Genomic DNA, 19,228 nt, shown 5'->3' with positions numbered 1-19,228 from the left:
GAACGCCTTCGCACTACGAATACAAAGTCACTACTGTTTAATATCAGGACTCTTCTAGGTTGAATGCTGATGGTTTTGGAAGAGGAGTTTTTATTTTTTTACTTTTAATCTAGCATGTTTGAATCCATTACTTACTTCTACATTAGGGCCATGTGTTTCTACATAAGGATGCGTTATGTTCACAGATACAACAGTTGGTTCTAAACATGTGGCTTCCTGAAGAAGGCAATGAGCCGAAACAAGCTTAGACAATTTAAATGAAAAGCCACTGAGATACTCTTTGTACATTCTCTATATTGTATTTGTGATTTATTTATCATTGTTACCAAGTTTTCAATAGGAACATTATTAAGTACAATTGATGTATTCTGTTGATTCCCGAGAGGGTATGATAGATGAGATCAATGGAGTTGTTATGTGAATTGTGGAGCTTTATTTCAGATAATTGGATTATATAGTTTTCTTAGATTTTAAAACAATAAAAAGAATTGAATATCAAATAAACAGAATTTATAGTGTCATGCCTTCCCTGTCATTGTTTTGTGTGCCCTCTATGTTATAGTAATCAACTATAAATTTAGATTTGTTTTGTTAAATGCTAAGTTGGCTAATATTTTGAGACAATGATTATATTTACCCTGCCTTAGCAACTGTATTGATTAGCCTTTTTCTATTCACTAACACCCAAATATAGCAATAAGCAACAGAAAGGTAACCGGTCAACCTTTGCAAAGGGCGTTCCACTGCGCGGTAACAGGTGTTGCTGCATTTTTTATAACTTTTGAACTGTTAAGAGCTAGAAGATTGTTTTTTGTTCAAATCTGCAGACTATGGAGCAGATGTTGGATATGTGGCAAATCCATAATGATGGGGACAATGCGGTGGCCGCCCAGCTGTGTCATTTGAGTGGCCGGCACACACTCACACTAGGGTTTTTGAGGACGAGTGAGCACCAGTTTGGACTTTGTTGTAGCTGTTGCGGCGCAGCCACATTTCAGAGGGAGGTGGATGGGTGCTGGTGAGCAAGGGATTTTGTGCGCCCCTTAGTACTTTGAACTGCTTTTCTCAAGTGGGGCTGTCGCAGTCACGGGTGGGGTCCCGCTAAGGACGTCCCCACCCCTCTCCCCCAAGCCATGGCTGCAGCAGGGACCGGGCCCATGGCCGCCGCCAGCCCGGTGTTTACCCACACAGCTGAAGATGCTCAGAATGGCTCCGAGGCCCACAATAGCGCGGGAGAACGAGCCGGCTCCTCCCGGGGAAGCCCTCGTCCTCCGCTGCCTGCAGCCGCCCCCGCGCCCCGGCCGTGTGACTCAGGCCCGGGGTCCCCCGCCGCCCGCCGGTGAGTCATCCGCCGGGCCCGATGAGTCACCGCCGTGTGCGCTGCCGTGTGTGTGTGCCGTCGTGACTCACCTCTCCACCATCCCGGGCAGCAGCAGCCGCGTCATCTGCAGGGAGAGAAGGGCAGGTAAGTACAGGGCAGAGGAAGCGTGACTGAGAGAGGCGCCTGGGATACGAAACAGACAGACAGACAGGGCGTGACTGAGGCGCTGACAGACAGGGGTGACTTAGGGAGGTGCCTAGGATACTAGACAGACAGGGCGTGACAGAGAGGCGCTGAGGATACTAGACAGACAGACAGACAGGGCGTGACAGGGAGGCACTGAGGATACTAGACAGACAAACAGGCAGACAGACAGGGCGTGACAAAGAGGCACTGAGGATACTAGACAGACAGACAGGGCGTGACAGAGGCACCGAGGATACTAGACAGACAGACAGGGCGTGCTGAGAGAGGTGCTGAGGATACTAGACAGACAGACAGACAGACAGGGCGTGACAGAGAGGTGCTGAGGATACTAGACAGACAGACAGGGCGTGACAGAGAGGTGCTGAGGATACTAGACAGGCAGACAAAGCGTGACTACAGAGAGGCGCTTAGGACACTAGACAGACAGACAGTGCGTGTCTGGAGAGAGGCGCTGAGGATACTAGACAGACAGACAGGGCGTAACTGAGAAAGGCGCTAAGGATACTAGACAGACAGAGAGACAGGGCGTGACTGAAGCGCTGAGGATATTAGACAGAGTGGGTGTGACTAAGAGAGGTGCTGAGCAAACTAGACAGACAGACAGGGCGTGACAGAGGCGGTGAGGATATCAGACAGGGCGTAACGGAGAGAGGCGCTAAGGATACTAGACTGACAGACAGGGCGTAACAAAGAGGCGCTAAGGATACTAAACAGACAGACAGGGCGTAACTGAGAAAGGCGCTAAGGATACTAGACAGAGACAGACAGGGCGTCGCTGAGGATACTAGACAGACTGGGCGTGACTAAGAGAGAGGTGCTGAGGAAACTAGACAGACAGGGCGTGACAGAGAGGCGCGGAGGATACCAGACAGGGCGTGACAGAGGCGCTGAGGATACTAGACAGACAGACAGGGCGTGAGAGAGGCGCTGAGGATACTAGACAGACCGACAGGGCGTGAGAGAGGCGCTGAGGATACTAGACAGACCGACAGGGCGTGAGAGAGGCGCTGAGGATACTAGACAGACAGGGCTTAACGGAGAGAGGCACTTAGGATACTAGACAGACAGACAGACATTCAGTCCCCCCACCCAGCCATCCTCCCAACATGGTCAGCCCCCCCCCCTCCCCCACCCCGCCTCTGCAGCTCGTATCGAGAGCCTGGAGCCCCCACTGACCCACGGTGCACTCAAGCCCCCTCCGCAGAGCACCCCGGGCGCAGGCGGACTTCGAGGCGCTGGGCAGCATCGCACACAATACTTACTCTGCATCTATTTACATACACTGCTGCCTGCAGCGAAGACCGGCTCATTCACAGAATGCAGCACATGCCCCCGCAATCAACCTTTTAATATACACGTATACGTGTTGTTTTTAGAACTCCACGCCCTGTTTGAGAGTCTGCGCGCCTCCAGCATACATTAAAGTGTACACATAGATACTGAGTGCATTTTAGAGGCCCAGGGCACTAGTACGACACTTACTAGAGGCTTTCTATCAGTTAGGACATTGAAAAGCTTTTCTAAAGGGCGCCAGCACAGTGTGGACATCAACAAGAGACATCTAGTCTAGTCAAATCAAATCTAGTAATACAACTTCCCCGTCTCCACAGTACATCACATTTTGGAAAAACACTGCAGCTGCCAATTCTCCAGTGTGCTGGGTGGTCCCTCGTGTAGGATCCCTCCCCCCCCCCCCTCCCGGGACTACAGCATGCACATGAAATCCTCCACACGGGAGCTGCACTCAAATACTATTGTATTCCTCCGCAAACACTCACACACTGCACATTGTCTCGTAATCAGCCATACCACACCCTGACACCTCCCTGCATGTGACGCACTTCCTGTCCACCCTGAGGGTCCTAGCGCGTGGAGCATCAATATGCTACACCCGGATTAGAATAAGTGGCCATTCTTGCATTCTGTACTTTTTTCGGTGGTTCCAAGCATCGGATATAAAAGATGCTTCCAGGCAGCACAGACGAAATAGGACTCTGAGAACTGGAACCCAGACAAGAGGGCTTCAATGAATGATGAATGGCGGCCAAGACATAGAACTCCCTCCCCATCCACCTTCGGCTGACCCAGGACCATCTCGCCTTCAGGAGACAACTCAAGACCTGGCTGTTCGAGCAGTAGCGGACCCTTTCCCCCAAGCGCCTTGAGACCCTTCCGGGTGAGTAGTGCGCTATACAAATGGTGTGATTGATTGATTGATTGAACTTCAAGAACAACTCTTGCTCCACAAGCTTATGGATGACGAGAGAGCGAGCGACTGTGGGTCTGTGATGCCACAGGGAGGGCACTGTATCCGCCATTCCCACCGGGGCAGCTGACTGCATCCGTGAATTCAAAACATCCCCAGAGCTGCCACTGAGGTCTACATTTAAATAATGTATATTCTTTATCTAGACTATCTTCATGTCCCCCCACACTCGGCTCTCCTCTTGTGTCAATCAGTTCATCATTTAGCAACGAACGAGTTCCTACTTCGAGAAATGGTAGTGAGTCAGTGTGATATCTGGGAGAAAGGGAGATGCGGGATTTGTTTTGAATATTGCCCATGTATGGAGATCAGTGACAGACCGCTAGTTCCTTTGGCACACCTGATCCCAACAAAAGAATGATCATAAGTAAGCGCTAAGACAAGCTAGATCTTCCTCTTTGGCCAACCAGCCTGTCATTGGATCGCATGGCCACGCTCAGCGTTGGTTTGGACTGGTAGCCGCTCCCAGAAGACAAACGTGAACAAAGAGATTCATTTGTTTGCCAGATGAGGCTCTATTTGGAACTGTCTGGTGACATGCCTGTGATTGTAAAGAGAGTCCAGTCTCTGATCATACATGCGCTTGTAAAGAGAGTCCAGTGTCCGGTCACATGCATGATATGTGATTTATATAGCACACTGATTCCCGGTGCTGGATTCATGGCTACCTACATAACACAGATCGTTCTGTTAAGCTTTTTAAAAAAGCAAGGTCTATAATTTTTTCTTAAATGTGGATTGCTCAGTTGTGGCACATACCTCCAGAGGTAGGTTATTCCAAGCGACCGGTCCAAGACCGGAAAAGGACTTCCATCTAGTTCTAGCCTGGAAAACTTTTGGAACTTTGACCAACTGATCGAAGGGGGAACGTAGGTTTCTATAACGGACCTACTAGGGCCAGATGTAGGTGGCTCATTAACGGTCGGTAACGGCCGAAATTTACGAATTTCGGCCGTTACCGATCGGTAATGGGCTTTTCCTATGTAGGTGGCTGAAATTAAGGATTCAGTAATTTACCGAATCGGTAATTTAAAGAATCGGTAAATTACCGATTTCTTAAATACCGATTCGGTAAATTACCGAATTCCTAATGTAGGGAGCACTGAAATGAGTGCTTATCCCATGTTAGGATTCGTTATTTACCACCAACTACAAGTTGGTGGTAAATAACGAAAACCCACCAAAAAGCTATTTAATGCAAATTGCTACAGTGCCATGTTCCAGACATACATGCCCTTGGGGCATGTATGTCTGCAACATGTGCACCCATAAACAATGGAGGGGTGCAACAGGGTGTCAAAGTGACACCCTGCCACCCTTCAATGTTTTCCCCCTATTACCGAATCGGTATTTACCGATTCGGTAATTGCCATTCATTCCTATGGGCCTCCAGGCCCATAGGAATGAATGGCAATTACCGAATCAGTGAATACCGATTCGGTAAATACCGAATCTTGACGATTCGGTAATTTTTACCGTTTTTTTAGCTACATAGCATTTACCGATTCGTAAATACCGAATCGGTAAAATTCGATATTTACGAATCGGTAAATACTGTTTACCTACATGATGCCCTTAGTCACAAATCCTCTCTTTCAGATAGCCAGCTCCAGTATCGTGCAGGACTTTGTGAACAAGGACCAGGGATTTGAAAAGGATTGTTTTAATTTATATGAAGCCACGTAAGTGCCTTCAAATGCGAGGACATTCGGGTTCTCAGGGTAAGAGTGAAGTAGATTCAGCCTCCGAATCCTGCACCACTATTGGGGCCAGATGTAGGTAATTCGGTAAAATTCGGTATTTATGAATCGGTAAATATGAAGGAGGGAGATTTAGGTAAAATCGGTAATTGAATTACCGAATGTGTAAAAATCGGTATTTACGGAATCGGTAAATACCGATTCGGTATTGCCCATTGATTCCTATGGGCCCTGTAGCCAATAGGAATCAATGGGCAATACCGAATCGGTATTTACCGATTCCGTAAATACCGAATCCAGCAAGGGTGCAGGGGGTGTCACTTTGACACCCTCTAGCACCCCGAATACAGGCATGTGTGCCATGTGGCACACAGACATGCCCTAAGGGTATGTCTGTCTGTCACATGGCATAAGTGTGCATGCACACCTGGATTCGGTATTTTACCACCCAATTGGATTGGGTGGTAAAATACAGAATCTGAAAGGCCTTTGGGACTCAGGAGAGTCCCACCTACATCTGGAAGTTACCGAATCGGTAAAAATACCGATTCGGTATTTTACAGATTCGGTAAATTTACTGAATCGGTAAAATTGGCCCCCTACATGCCAATTCCTAAATACCTGTCGGTGACGGTCGAAATCGGCCGTTACCGACCGGTATTTGGGCTCCTACATAAGGCCCGAGGTCTGTTAAGAAAATGATCTGGAAGACCCAAGAATAGTGCAGTCCATAATACAATCCGGAAGTTATCAAGGCTTGGATCACCATTTACTAAGCTTCACAGACAGTAAAGGTAGAAATGTTTTCAAAGTACATAGCACCCCGAAACACGAACCTGCCAGTGCCTGAATTTGTGGTTGGAAGGTAAGGGCCCTGTCAAATTTGATTACTAAATTATTTTCAGTGTCGTGTTAAGGGCTAGGGATAGAGGGCGTCCTTCGGCCAGAAGGTCCTCTATAAGTCAGGTGATCTTGGGACAAAAAACACAATATCTGTTTTGTCAGGATTACATGAATTGGTTGATGGACAGCCAGTGAAACAGAGCGAGGCAGATTTTCTGGTTTAAATCTCTTTATTAATGTTCATTAGCAGGGTATTTAGCAATACAAGGCCCGATGTCCATTAGCTGTATTGGCGTTACAAAATTCCTGAATAATCCAAACATACTTCCCACCCAACCGCGGGACCAACGCAGAAAGAATGGTTTAAGTCTCCAGAACTCAACCAGAGAACTATCCAATGGGCACTCACAGTGAGCTGCGGGGAGTCTCAGTCAGACGAAGAAAGCGTAAGTATTTGGGGCAGGTAAGTTCTCGGAACTCCACTTAGATCCTACTTAATAAAGACAGCCTCCCCCCCTTTGTCTAGAGAGCTCTAAATATGTTCTGTAACCTCTAATAGGTCCGGTGGTTCAGTGATAAAGTGAGTTCTGAATCCAGACTCGGGTGCAGAAGATCAATAATATCTATATACTGTGAGAGTTGGTCATTTACAACATTTTCTAAAACTTTTGAAAAAGCAGGGAGAAGGGAATTGGGCCCATAATTTGCTGGAACTTTGGGATCAGTCGTAAGTTTTTAAACAAAGGCAGAATTCTGTCCGTTTTCCATTGCACCAGAACAGTTCCTGATGGCAATGAGGTATTCAAAACTTGGTTTACAATGGGATTGATGACTTGTGCATGCACTTGGAGAGAAAGTCCTGTGTTTGATCACAAGCATACATTTTTAAACCTTTGCATGCTGGTGACGGAACCACTCCGTCATTAGCACAGCGTGTGCGTGGCTGGTGACGGAGTGGTTCCGTCACAGCCCGGCACGGCTGCCACGCCTGCACGGCATCAATTCCACGCCTGCGCTGAGCGTTCTATTGAGCGGGCGGGGCCATGACAGAACCACTCAGTCACAAGTACAGGGCGCCCATGGCTCGGGACGGAGTCGTTCCATCACGAGCATGGCGGTGCCGCGCGGCCCCCTTTACCCCCCGGCGGAATTATCGCTGTGGCCAAGGGGTTAAAGCGGTTCCCGTGTCCGATTGTAAGCATATACTTGTAAAGGGGTTCCAGTACGACTGTTGCCGTGCCAACAGAACCGCAGCACAGGTAGCGCTGGGAGGGACTTGAATTAAAGGGAGAAACAGCAGTGTTTTATTAATATAGGTCTCCGATGCCCATCAATTAGGAACCTTGTATAGTGATGCAGAAAAAAAAGCATCACTGATGCTGGAAGTCTTGAGCTAGAAGAAATGCAGTCATTCTTCATGCAGCTCAGCTGAGGGTAGAGAGAAGGCGAGGGATAACCACAGTTTATGACCAGCCATCACATTTTGTGTTTCTGGTCTTCCGCCTGCAGACTGTCGACGCCAAGTCTGTGTTTCTTCCACTAAACTCAATCACTTTATGTCAAACTGGTTCTAGGGTTACAACCGTCGTCGAGTGATGGCAATGCAAACCCACTCTTGTTTTGCTATTTTTTAAACATATGCAAATTTAAAAAAATGTATCCAAAACAGGAAGTTGATAGCACAGAAACAGAGCGGAGCAGAAGTGCTTCCTCCATTAGCTGGAGTAGGCCAAGGGAGTGAAGAGATCGTCCAAAGGGTGCAATAAGTAGCTTCACAAAGTTGCTTAAGTGAAAAAAAGGCGTGCTGGGAAAGAACCTTTGAGACACATGGACAAGACAGTCTAGAAGTAGGACTGCAGAGCTAATGAGGATTGTTTGGGTGATGGGAATATCTAAATGACAGAAGACCAAATCACCTGTTAAAAAAGGTTGTCGGTTTCTGAAGCTTTACTACAAAGTGATCACCAATTCATCTGGTAATAAGTGGCGATAAGGAAAGGCATATCCCCCATCAAAATCAGAAACAAGCACAACCATCCCTTCCACCAGACTACAGCCGCTTTGGCATTATGTATAAAAATATTCACACAGCAATGCAATAATAAAACGCGAAGACCGCTTTACAAGTTCATGTCCATCAAATTACTTACCATGGCAGTAACTGAATGAATAAATCTGCCTCTAAGCTACTTGCTCACGTTCCGACCTTTGGTTTTACCTTTTTAAAGCTTTTGAAACTTAAAGACTAGAGTCTGATGGGCGGAGATAACGGAGCACTTGTTCTTCAAAAAGAATACTTTTCTTACCACTCTTTCTGGTGGATACTCTAAGCTAACCACAGATTTCTAACCTTTAGAGTATGCCACGGTACTGGGATGTTTCTAGTGCCATATCGCCCTACAGGGACTTTACAACGCCAAAGAAGTGACGGAGCACAGCCGCAAAAAAGCACCACCCTTGAAAGCGTACGTCTGTTCCTTTTTCTTCCTTGTCTACAATGAGGACCTGAAGCTCCACTCCCAACTTTGTCAGTTTTATGGAGACTCCAATATTTGTCTCAATGACAGTGTGCAAGGGAAGAGGTCTTCCTCAAAAACAATCGGATAAAAGCCGTGCAGCGACTGCAGGAAGGCAATGTCGGCCATAAACCTGCACAAGGTATACCTGTGCTCTGGTCACAACTCAATATCGTATGATAAGTGCACCAAAAGGCAATGAGGGAGCATCAGAAGAGGTCATGCTCCAAAGAGAGTCCCCGCTCCAACCTATGGAGGCGTTCTTGATCTAGTCAAAAGGTTGATCCCGCAAATTCAAAAATGCACCATACACTCATGAAAGCCAGTGGTAAGAAGTCACACAGGTGTCACTTGGAAGGTCCGGAGTCTTCTGGCTCAGAGCCGGTACCTTATTTGGTCCCAGTGCGCCTCAAATTCCTCAGACTGCTGTTGACCCAGCTGCAGATCTGAGTCTTCAGGGAGACCATGCAGCAAACATTTCAGATGCTACCAACCCCCTCTAGTGTGCCATAGAGCCCCATAGAGCTGCATGGGACAGCCTGTTGGACGTCTACCAGAGGGCCATCCCCTGGTGCCGACTGCTCCTTCACGACCCGTTCCTGTGCCCATACTGAAGGAGGTATAGACTTCCACACTAGCCCTGTTCTTTCTGTGCTGCTTCCAATGCCGACCATGCCCGTACCAGATCCAACTGAAATACAGGTTTTTTTGTCCTCAAAGCGACATCTGCCTGCACCAAACCTACGTCACACTATGAAATAACTAAGCTGCAACCCATGGTCATACAGCCAGACCTTCCGTCTCAGGCATGTTCTTGGTGCTAGGCTACAGGCAATCAGCTTCTCAAACTCTGATGTGGTCCAGGGCATACCCAATGTCCCTCATGACACTGATGACAAGTAGTCAGTCAATCGCTCCACCCTCATTACACAGACTGTATGAAGACTTAATAAAGCTGGTGTGCTACAGACCTCACAATAAAGTAAGCTGAACTAATTCGCTGTCCACCAACAAAAATAGAGCCTCTTTTACAGCTGTGGTTCATCAAATAACACTGGAATGCAATTCACTACCAAGGAAACCAGGGCAAATCTACTAACTGAACGTCTTATAAAAGGTCAAACTTCATCTCGCCACTGTTACCATTCAACAAGGCCCTTGTCGAGCCTCCGGACCACTTGGGCTCAGTCATGCTCAGCCTCTCTACATCGACCATCCTGCTCCGGGGTCACACGCTGATGGGACGAGCGGTGTGCGACCTCATTCGGACATACTATTTATACAGGCTCCCTTGAGCCGGTGGAGGTGACGACCTCGAGATAACGCATCCGCGCGCCTTAAGAGGTTTCTGGACCTACGAATATTTTCGCCAGCCCACGCAGCAACCCCGTGCACACGCCTAATCCCTGCTGATGAGCGTTAATGAACGCGAAACACGTGTCCAGGGATGGCAAGCACACCAAGTGAATACCTTGAAGACTCAAGACCCGGGTAGAAGCGCACCCGCTGATACAGACTACATCGACCATCCTGCTCCGGGGTCACACGCTGATGGGACGAGCGGTGTGCAACCTCATTCGGACATACTATTTATACAGGCTCCCTTGAGCCGGTGCAGGTGACGACCTCGAGATAACGCATCCGCGCGCCTTAAGAGGTTTCTGGACCTACGAATATTTTCGGCAGCCCACGCAGCAACCCCGTGCACACGCCTAATCCCTGCTGATGAGCGTTAATGAACGCGAAACACGTGTCCAGGGATGGCAAGCACACCAAGTGAATACCTTGAAGACTCAAGACCCGGGTAGAAGCGCACCCGCTGATACCGACTACATCGACCATCCTGCTCCGGGGTCACACGCTGATGGGACGAGCGGTGTGCAACCTCATTCGGACATGCTCAGCCTCTCCAGTCTGCTGATCCAAGGCCCGACAAACAAGACCCATATGGAGACCCCGATTTCTTTTTTTAAAGACACCCACTGCCTTAAAGTCTTATGGTGCAACAATGCTCAAGTCAATCTGAATTCTTACCTTCAAACTGCCCCATAGCTAGCCAGGTTTTACACTTTTTGAATGCGGTGCGCCTTCTGGGTGGGCACACCCACGTTTTACAAGATGCAGCTCGTGAGACCATGCTCAGGCCTACCAGGGAGCACCAGGAACTTACTGGTGCAAGAGATCCAAGATGGAGGAGCACCAGGGACTTACTGGTGCAAGAGATCCAAGATGGGCAGGATGAGGCTAAATGTGTGGCATGCAGTCACTGACACCTCTAACTGCATAGACTGTGCTATTGGCTCAGTGTAGTGCTTAGACGGCTTGGCTGGATGCCAACATCTGGTTTTCAGGGGATGTCCAAGCATCCCTAATAGACATGCCCTTCGATGTATCTAGATTGTTCAAAGAGACGGCAGACTGTGCTGGAGCGATTAATAGATAGTCGCGCTGCAGCTTGGACCTTGGAGGTATTCTTACCTGCCTGACAATTCCACCAGTAGTACAGAATATTTAGGGGCTATTCTAGCGGCCCACCTAACTGGCAGTGCCAACTCTCAGCCGGTGCAGCAGCAAACGCTACCCCGCTTTTGAGCACAGGGCTAGGTGGCGGCCGTGGCAGTTTACACCTGCATGGGCAGTTATCCTTCCACTCTTCCTCCCTTGTTGCACCAGCTCTCAGGCTGCTTTCATTTGCCCTCCTAGGCCCACGACCTGCGGGTAGGGGCAGGATACGAGTCTCTCTAATCGGCAACACATACAGATTTGAATGGAAGAAACTAGGCTGGCGACATAAAAGTCTGGACTTGCGGCACGTGGCTACAAACCGGTCACAACTTTGGACACAGCTTCTTCTTGTTAGAAGTTTAAGGGCAGTAAGTTAAGTTCTTCTTTCCTAGACTAAGTGTTATCTGGGAATGTCATGAGTGCAAATTAAATGAGGGTGTACTAGGCGGCACCAAGCATGGCCCTGGAGTCCCAGAGACCAAGGGAGCAGCAGGGACTCTACAGGCAGGTCCAGGGGGAATGCACAGTGCACAATACACAGAGGAGGGCCAAGGGCTCATTTTCACCACACAAGCAGAATTTTGTTGAGACCCTGATTAACGGGCGACTTGTTTCTGACGCAATTTCTGACACGGACAGTATAGCATTATTTATCCAGTTTAAGAGAAATGTTTTCAAGAAATGTGAAGCCGCATGTGATGGTCACACTGCACTGTCACTGGCCAGAGCATGGCCTACAGAAACTGGGCAGCTGTGAGGGAAAGGTACGCGGATCAGCTATACAAGCAAACAAGGGCTGAAAGTAGGGATCTTGCGATGAAAATCCTTGTAAAAGCCCCGATTTTCACTCACAAGTAAAAAGCAAAATTCTGCCAAAATGTGGGGGAAAACTGCTCAACTTTGTCCAACCCATATATTTAGTTTTGTGCAAGACTGTACCTGGAACCTACGGAGACCACTCTGTGCTGTTAAGGAAGACCCCGAGGGTGCAGCTACAGCACTGAGAAGCCAAAGTCCTCAACTGGGGGCCATCCTGTTCTAGATTTTGCACCGAAATAACTCCATATTTAATTGCAAAGCTTCCTGTCACCGCCCACTTCTAATATCTTCCTGCTTCTGTCTTAGGCAGGGTGGACCTCGAAGGACCCAGCTTTCCTTCCTGCCCTTAATGTACTGAGCAGTGTATAGATCTCCACATTTAGGTGACCATGTAGGTCAAGAGTGTGGCTTGTTGCAAGCCATCAGGCTACAGCCCGCCGACCTCCTACTCCTTAGCGAGTACTGGCACAACAATCTATGCTCCCCAGAGGGGATGGTGAAGGGAAAGGTCTGGTTATCTGTGGCCTTCTCTGTACGTTCATCTAGTACCAGAGGGTAAGGCGTGGCTCAGTAAGTCATCCTACAAATGTATGGAGCTAGGTCCAGGGAAAGCACAGGGAAAACTGGTCTCCACGCCCCAAAAATATCCAGCATGGACGGAACATTAGAAGTGCCAGGCGAGCACCATGGCGAGGTTCCGCCCATCTGACACCTGGATCCGCATTCCCGGATTCAGAAAGGTGCAACGACAGCTTGTGGAATAGAGAAGGCAAAAGAGTTTCTCATGAGGTTTGTAACCCCATCAATGCAACAAAAACGGGGCTCCTCCTGGTGTCCACAGATCCATTCATGAAAAAAGAACAGCTTTTAGTTCCTGTTACCTGTTCATCAATGACAGCTGCCAAGCCCAGTTTTACAGGCCACTGGCAGCAAGGAAACAACCAATGGCAATCCCAATTTGCCTCGCTGCTACTGCTGAACTTACAACGAAATTGTCTTTGCCAATGAAGTACTGCCTTTCAAATGCTTCACTGTTGCCCTTTTGGCCCAGAATTAAAATACAAAGAATGTTTGCTAAAACCCCATGGTTGTTGAAGGCATCATACACAAGGGGTCAAGTGGCAAATAGGATCCTTCACCTGGCTCCATTTTCTGAGCATTCTGTTTTTATTGCCATCTGTCCCCCAAGGGTGTGATGTTTAATTTTCAGTGCGTAGGTTAGTTTTGCACTACCTGGCTGTCAATAGTCCCATGACTATTAGCTTTATTTTTAACAGGCTCCATGTTATGCATAAAACCATAAAACGTTAGCCAAAATTCAAATTTCAGGCAATAGAAAGTTACATTCGGAGGATTATAGTTTACCTTTAACTTTGTTAATATTAGGGGTGGAGTTCTGCCCATTCCTATATGGGCTCCGGTGAAACTCCAGCAACCACTGCATGGCGTAGTTTTTTCTGGCACGTCGCTCATTACCGTTAGGTTGGCGAATGAAAATTTGCATCCCTTCGCGCGATTTTCGGGAGCTAGAACGCCTCCCGGTAAGATTTGTCAATGCGGGCAGTTGCAGCCGCTCGCGTTGAGAAAGCTGCCGCCCGAGAAGAAAATCTACTCGAGCAGCAGAAAGAAGCATCGCCCTCTGACACGCTGCGTGGCACTGATTTTACAGTGCAGAACAAGCTCCTAGTGCTAAAAATCAGCACGAGCAGTGCAACATGTCAATTTATACCTGCCTGCGGAATCCCGTGGTGTTTTTATGTAATTCCACAGAATTCCGCAGAGTGAAACTGCGCGTGTTCCACTGCTCCTAATTATAACTAGGGGATTAAAACAAACCTGCACAGTGCTGATTTTAGCCAATTCAGTAGACAAGTAAGATGCACAGGATTACAGAGACCATATAACACCCTGAATAATTGTAAAGTGATAGTCAAACGAAAGGCAAGCTCTATCAGTATTATCCTTAAATTAAAAATCGAATAGAAGATATGGGAGTAATCTGGGGAGAGAGATTCAGATATGTATTAAAAAGTATGAGCATGGATAGTCAGTGGTCCAACCTCAGGAGGACATCAAGTCAAAGACCAACGCCAAATGTCACTGCCTGAGTAACTATCTCAGGTATTTTCCATACTGAATTTTCAAGCATTCCTGTACATCCTGGTGCCCAAGCAGACAGTATGCTTTGGGAGTTCACTTATGCAGACTGATGGTCCTCGTTCATCTTCAGAATGATCTGAATCTAGTCTGCGATGGCCAGTGGGGAGAAATATAGAATAGTGTTGGGTCTGAAGGAGGGTTGAAATAGGGCATTTTTGGTTTGCTAAGGAAACTACAAGCCTCTCTAATGTAAGTAGTGGTGGCCAAATGTTCAATGGGCCTGGTTGGTCTCAGTAGAGAAGCTCAATCCAACGGATTACAAACGAACGCAAGTAGGTAGTACATAAGCCATTGAGCGCTACTCAAGGGAGTGACTCGAAGCACCCAAGTGTGCAGCTTGTTATGTTAGGTTATTGAGATTTATACAGTGCACGAATAAAAAGCGGTGTTTCAGCAATGAGTAGAATGATTAGATGCAAGGATCTGCTCCTTACTAGGCGTTTAACGAGTCAGGCAGTGGCTTGCTATACAAGCCTGTGCCATTTGATACAATTGTAAATGTGTGGGAGCAGAAACCAAGTACGGTGTGTTGTCTTTTGCTTGAATTTAAGCGATGGTTGGTAATCTCATGTACAGAAGCAGTAATTCCACTCAATCATTGTTAGATACAACTCTGCATTTACAGCCAGAAACCAACAATAAACATATTGGCCTTGGTCCATTCTTAAAGCCAAACTTCACCGCTGGCCACACCCCTTCGGTAACAGAACGCAACCCCAGACCTGGTTCTGGCCAGTGGGCTGCATCTGAAATTAGCTGCATGAGTTATTAGGTCACATTGTAAAAGATGCAGCAATGGGCAATATGACGCAAGATTCTGATACTGACAGACGCCGATCGTGATGCTTGTAGATAAAGTAAGTAGTTACACTGTGGAGTTAGACCAGAGAAGATTAAGCAGCCATCATCTCCTCTCTCACCGGAATGCAGGTAAGGAGGGGAAAGGTGCAGACTTTTGAAGGAAGGAATTGTGCAGGAAGGGTGCACAACCAGAGAAAGGCTGGTTCGAGCATGCTTGCAATGAATGGACCCCCTAGGATACCAATTCATTACATTGCCAGTTCATGTTGTATTTTTAAATCTGTTCATGGTTTTTTAATTATGATAAAGTCCATGTAACAGTACAGTGTCCAAAAGCATGCATATGCAAGTCAGACTTTTGTGTGTGACATAACTGTGCATGACCTAGAACAAAGTATCCCCATAACTCCTCCTCTCCCGGTGGGCATCTGTAAAATTTAAGTCTCTCCAAAATTACATTATTATGAGGTTTAAACCTTGCATCTAACATTTTAAGTGCAGATACCTCCTCTTCTTCAGCATCACTCTCACCAATCCCTAATTGACAATGTAAGTGCTTTCATATTTTTCTACCTTCCGGACCTAAACAATGCAAATAAAGCAGATTTCTTTTTATGAGTAAAGTAACCTCTATCAATGGCATCAAGATATGCTTCAAAAGGAGTAGTTTCTTACCTGTAACTCCAGTTCTGTAGGAGGGGTATCTCTGTTATAGTCATAATCTAGTGAATAGTCCCGCCCATGTGCGGGGACCCCGGAGCAATCAAAAATAATCTCTTAAGCTGTCTTCTGTGCAGTCCTGCATAGACACTTAAGAGAAAATCAAAGACAAATAATTCAGCCTATAATTACACGGCTACACTGGCCAGTATTTCAACTTAATGTGAAAAGGATAGCCAAATAAAATCAAATTTTACACATATTGTCAAGTTCCACCCATAGAGAAACTTCCCTTCACCAAAATCCTTGAAATGATAGAGAGGAAGGGTTGGACAGACAAGCCCCCATAGGCTGCCTTTATGTGTCTGGTAAAGGGATATCGTGCCTTTAAGGAACTCTCCAGAGACCCTCGGTATCCCAGGTTGCACAGCCAAAGTCCTTTTACTTTCAGTTCTTTTTTCTAGCTCCTGCTAGCAGGACCCTGGAGCATTGAGATCTCCCTTTTTTGGTATTTCTTCAATTGTTGGCACTTTTCCAGTGTTTTGAGTGTTTCACTCGACGTCTGGGTTCTTCCTCTTCCATTTGCTGTGTTTTTTAACCAGTTTTACCACCTCTTTCTGTCGAAAATGCCAGCTTTATTCAACAAGTGCCTTGAGTGTGGTAGGAAGAAGGCTAAATATGACCCCCCACAGAGTATGCATACTCTGTCTCCCTTCCACCCATGTCCCTGACTCCGGTGATATATGTCACTCTTTTTCCAGGAGGACCCTGTGTGACAGGGAGAAGATTGGTCTCCAAGGCCTGGAGCAGAGGAGACCTGAAGAAACAGGTGGGACTTCTGGGCATGGAGGGACTCAGTCATCATCCTCTGCCCGTGCTTCGGCCTCTGGGGGGCTCCCCAGTCAAGAAAAGGCCCAGAAAAGACACAGATCCTGGTTGACGTCAATAGCTTCGACATCGGCGTCGAGAGGTATGACCACCATCTGCTCTCCGTCGACCCAGTGCTCTGGGTCCAAGTGGCGTCCAGGGGCAGGACGTCGAGACGGCGGTCGACGTCGAGGACTTCACCGGCCTTGACACACCATCGACGTCGAGATGAGTACAGGAGGCGACGGCGTTCGCCGTCGAGGCTGTATCGCCGTTCGCCGTCAACATCGACACGACCTGTCGACATCAAGAAGAGGCAAGTCGACGTCGTGGAGTGCGTCGACGTCTAGAAGAACGACGTCGCGAAGTAGAAAGTCGAAGAGGTCGACGTCGAGGAGACGTTCAAGGACCAGGACAGTGTCCCCGGCCTCAGTGGTCAGTCTGTCGTCTTCATCGGCGAGCTCCCGGTCGCGGCGGCGCCGGCGCTCGGGCAAAAAGAGGGCTGCCTCCAGAACATCTTCTTTGAGGCCTGCTGAGAAGAAGAGGAGAGTAGTGAGGTCACCTTCTAGGCCTAGGACACCTCCACCTCCACCGCTGCCTCCGAGGATGCCTCCTCCGCAGCTTCCTCCTCCTCCAGCAACGATTCCTACTCCTCCTCCTCCACTTCCACCGCCTCCTACACCGCCTCTTCCTCCTCTTCCACTGCTTCCCCGACCTCCACAACCTTGGCCTGAGGTTCTGGCTCTGATTCCTCCGCTTCCGCCTCCTCTAAGACCGGCGGCTCCGGCGAAGCCCAGGAGATCTAGATCAAGATCTAGAGGAAGGGATAGCACTCGCAGTAGACACCGCTCCTCCACAAGGTCTCGTCACTGCCATCGGAGAGACAGGTTGCGGTCCCGGTACATGAGCTCTTCGAGTGACCGGAGGTATTCTCCAATATTATCGGATTCCCCTCCTACGAGGGTGTCACCTGTGGACGACATTGTGACGTTTTAGGAGGTGCTGCTGAGGGGGGCAGCGAAGTTAGGGATCACATTGACGGTACCTCGCCATCTACCTCTGTGATCTTTGAGACTTTGCACAAACGGCATCTCTCTCGCCCGTTATTGCTCTTGGTGCCAGGACAGGAGGAACCGGCCATGGAGCTGTTTCTAACTTCGGCGAAGTCGGCTCCATCTCGGCTGCAAAAGAAGTACAGGCCCCCGGATTCTGATCCGGCATTCTTGAGGTCAGATCCTGTACCGGATTCTGTCATCGTGACAGCAGCCAAGAAACAGCATGCTACTGCTCCGTCTTCTACGGTGCCTCCGGACAAGGAGAGCCGTCAGATGGATTCAGCCGAACGGAAGGTTTGAGGTACGGCTGCCACATCAATGAAAGCGGCGAGTGCCTCGGCGCTCTTGGGTCATTATGACCGGGCTTTGTGGGAGTCTCTGCAACAGTTTATCGAGCTCCTCCCGAGGGATAGGAGGGAAGACTTCCAGGAGAAATTGAACGAGGGCATGATGGTCTCCAATCAAGTCATCAGATCTGCGGCGGACGCCTCTCTCCTGGCGGCTCATGGTTATTGCCATGGGATTAATTTAAGACGCCATTCATGGCTGCGCCTTACCTCTCTCAAACCGGAGGTTCAGCAGAGAGTCGCAAATTTGCCGTTCTCTGGATCTACGCACTTCGGGACGCATGCGGATGAGGAGATGGCCCACATGAAGGCAGAAGTAGAGACGTTGAAGGCCGTTGGTTTGGAGAAACCAAAGGAACAACGGAAGTCCTTCCATCCGTTCTAGAGGAGATATGGCTACCAGAAGCGAGGACAATGTCGTCAAGCTGGCCAGCAGCAACAACGGCAGCAGCAGTACCAGCGGCAGCCTTTCCAGAAGCGTCAGAGGGGCAGAGGCGGCCAGCAGTCCTCCTCGGCGAACAAGGGCCCGGCTGGGTCTAAGCCCTAAGGTGCTACTTCCCCCTCGTCCGTTACCCGCTCCGGTGGGGGGAAGCATACAAAATTACCTGGCAGAGTGGAGAAAAATTACTCCGGACAAGTGGGTGCTGAATATTCTTTGCAATGGATACAGTCTTCGTTTCGTCAGCCCTCCTCCAGCTATTCCACCGGTTCACTCGCAGTTCCAGCTGCACGAGCTCCAAGCGGAGGCCGATACCCTGTTAAGAAAAAGGGCGATAGAAGATGTCCCTTTGTCTCAAAGGAGAAAGGGTATTTACTCACGGTTCTTCCTGGTGCGCAAGAAGGACAAGAACGAGTTCAGGCCCATTCTGGATTTGCAACAAGCAAACAAATGGATTCGTAAGGAGAAATATCGCATGCTGTCTTTGCACCAGATTTATCCTCAGCTACGAAGAGGAGACTGGCTTTGCGCAATAGATCTACAGGATGCATACTACCATGTGCCCATGGCACGGAAACACCGGAAGTTCTTGCGCCTTCTAGTCGGCACCAATCACTATCAGTACACCGTACTACCGTTTGGACTGAAGTCTGCACACAGGACTTTTTCAAAGTGCATGGCGGTGGTGGCAGCGCACCTGAGAAAGAACAAGGTGTTTGTCT

The 19,228-nt window shown here is 48.4% G+C and overlaps 1 protein-coding gene across 1 annotated transcript in view; it reads right to left on the bottom strand.

Annotated features, from left to right (window-relative positions):
• The window catches only part of HSD17B12 (hydroxysteroid 17-beta dehydrogenase 12), a 331,988-nt gene that overhangs the window by 101,973 nt on the left and 210,787 nt on the right, over positions 1-19,228 (bottom strand). The window contains exon 7 of the mRNA XM_078684345.1: positions 1,411-1,445. Within this exon, the coding sequence (XP_078540471.1) occupies positions 1,411-1,445 (35 nt within the window). The remainder of the gene's footprint in view (positions 1-1,410; positions 1,446-19,228) is intronic.

Source organism: Lissotriton helveticus, chromosome 3_2 (genome assembly GCF_964261635.1).
Source record: "Lissotriton helveticus chromosome 3_2, aLisHel1.1, whole genome shotgun sequence".
NCBI classification, from domain to species: domain Eukaryota; kingdom Metazoa; phylum Chordata; class Amphibia; order Caudata; family Salamandridae; genus Lissotriton; species Lissotriton helveticus.
The sequence above is the reverse complement of the archived record's forward strand: the minus strand, read 5'-3'. Positions and strand labels throughout refer to the sequence as shown.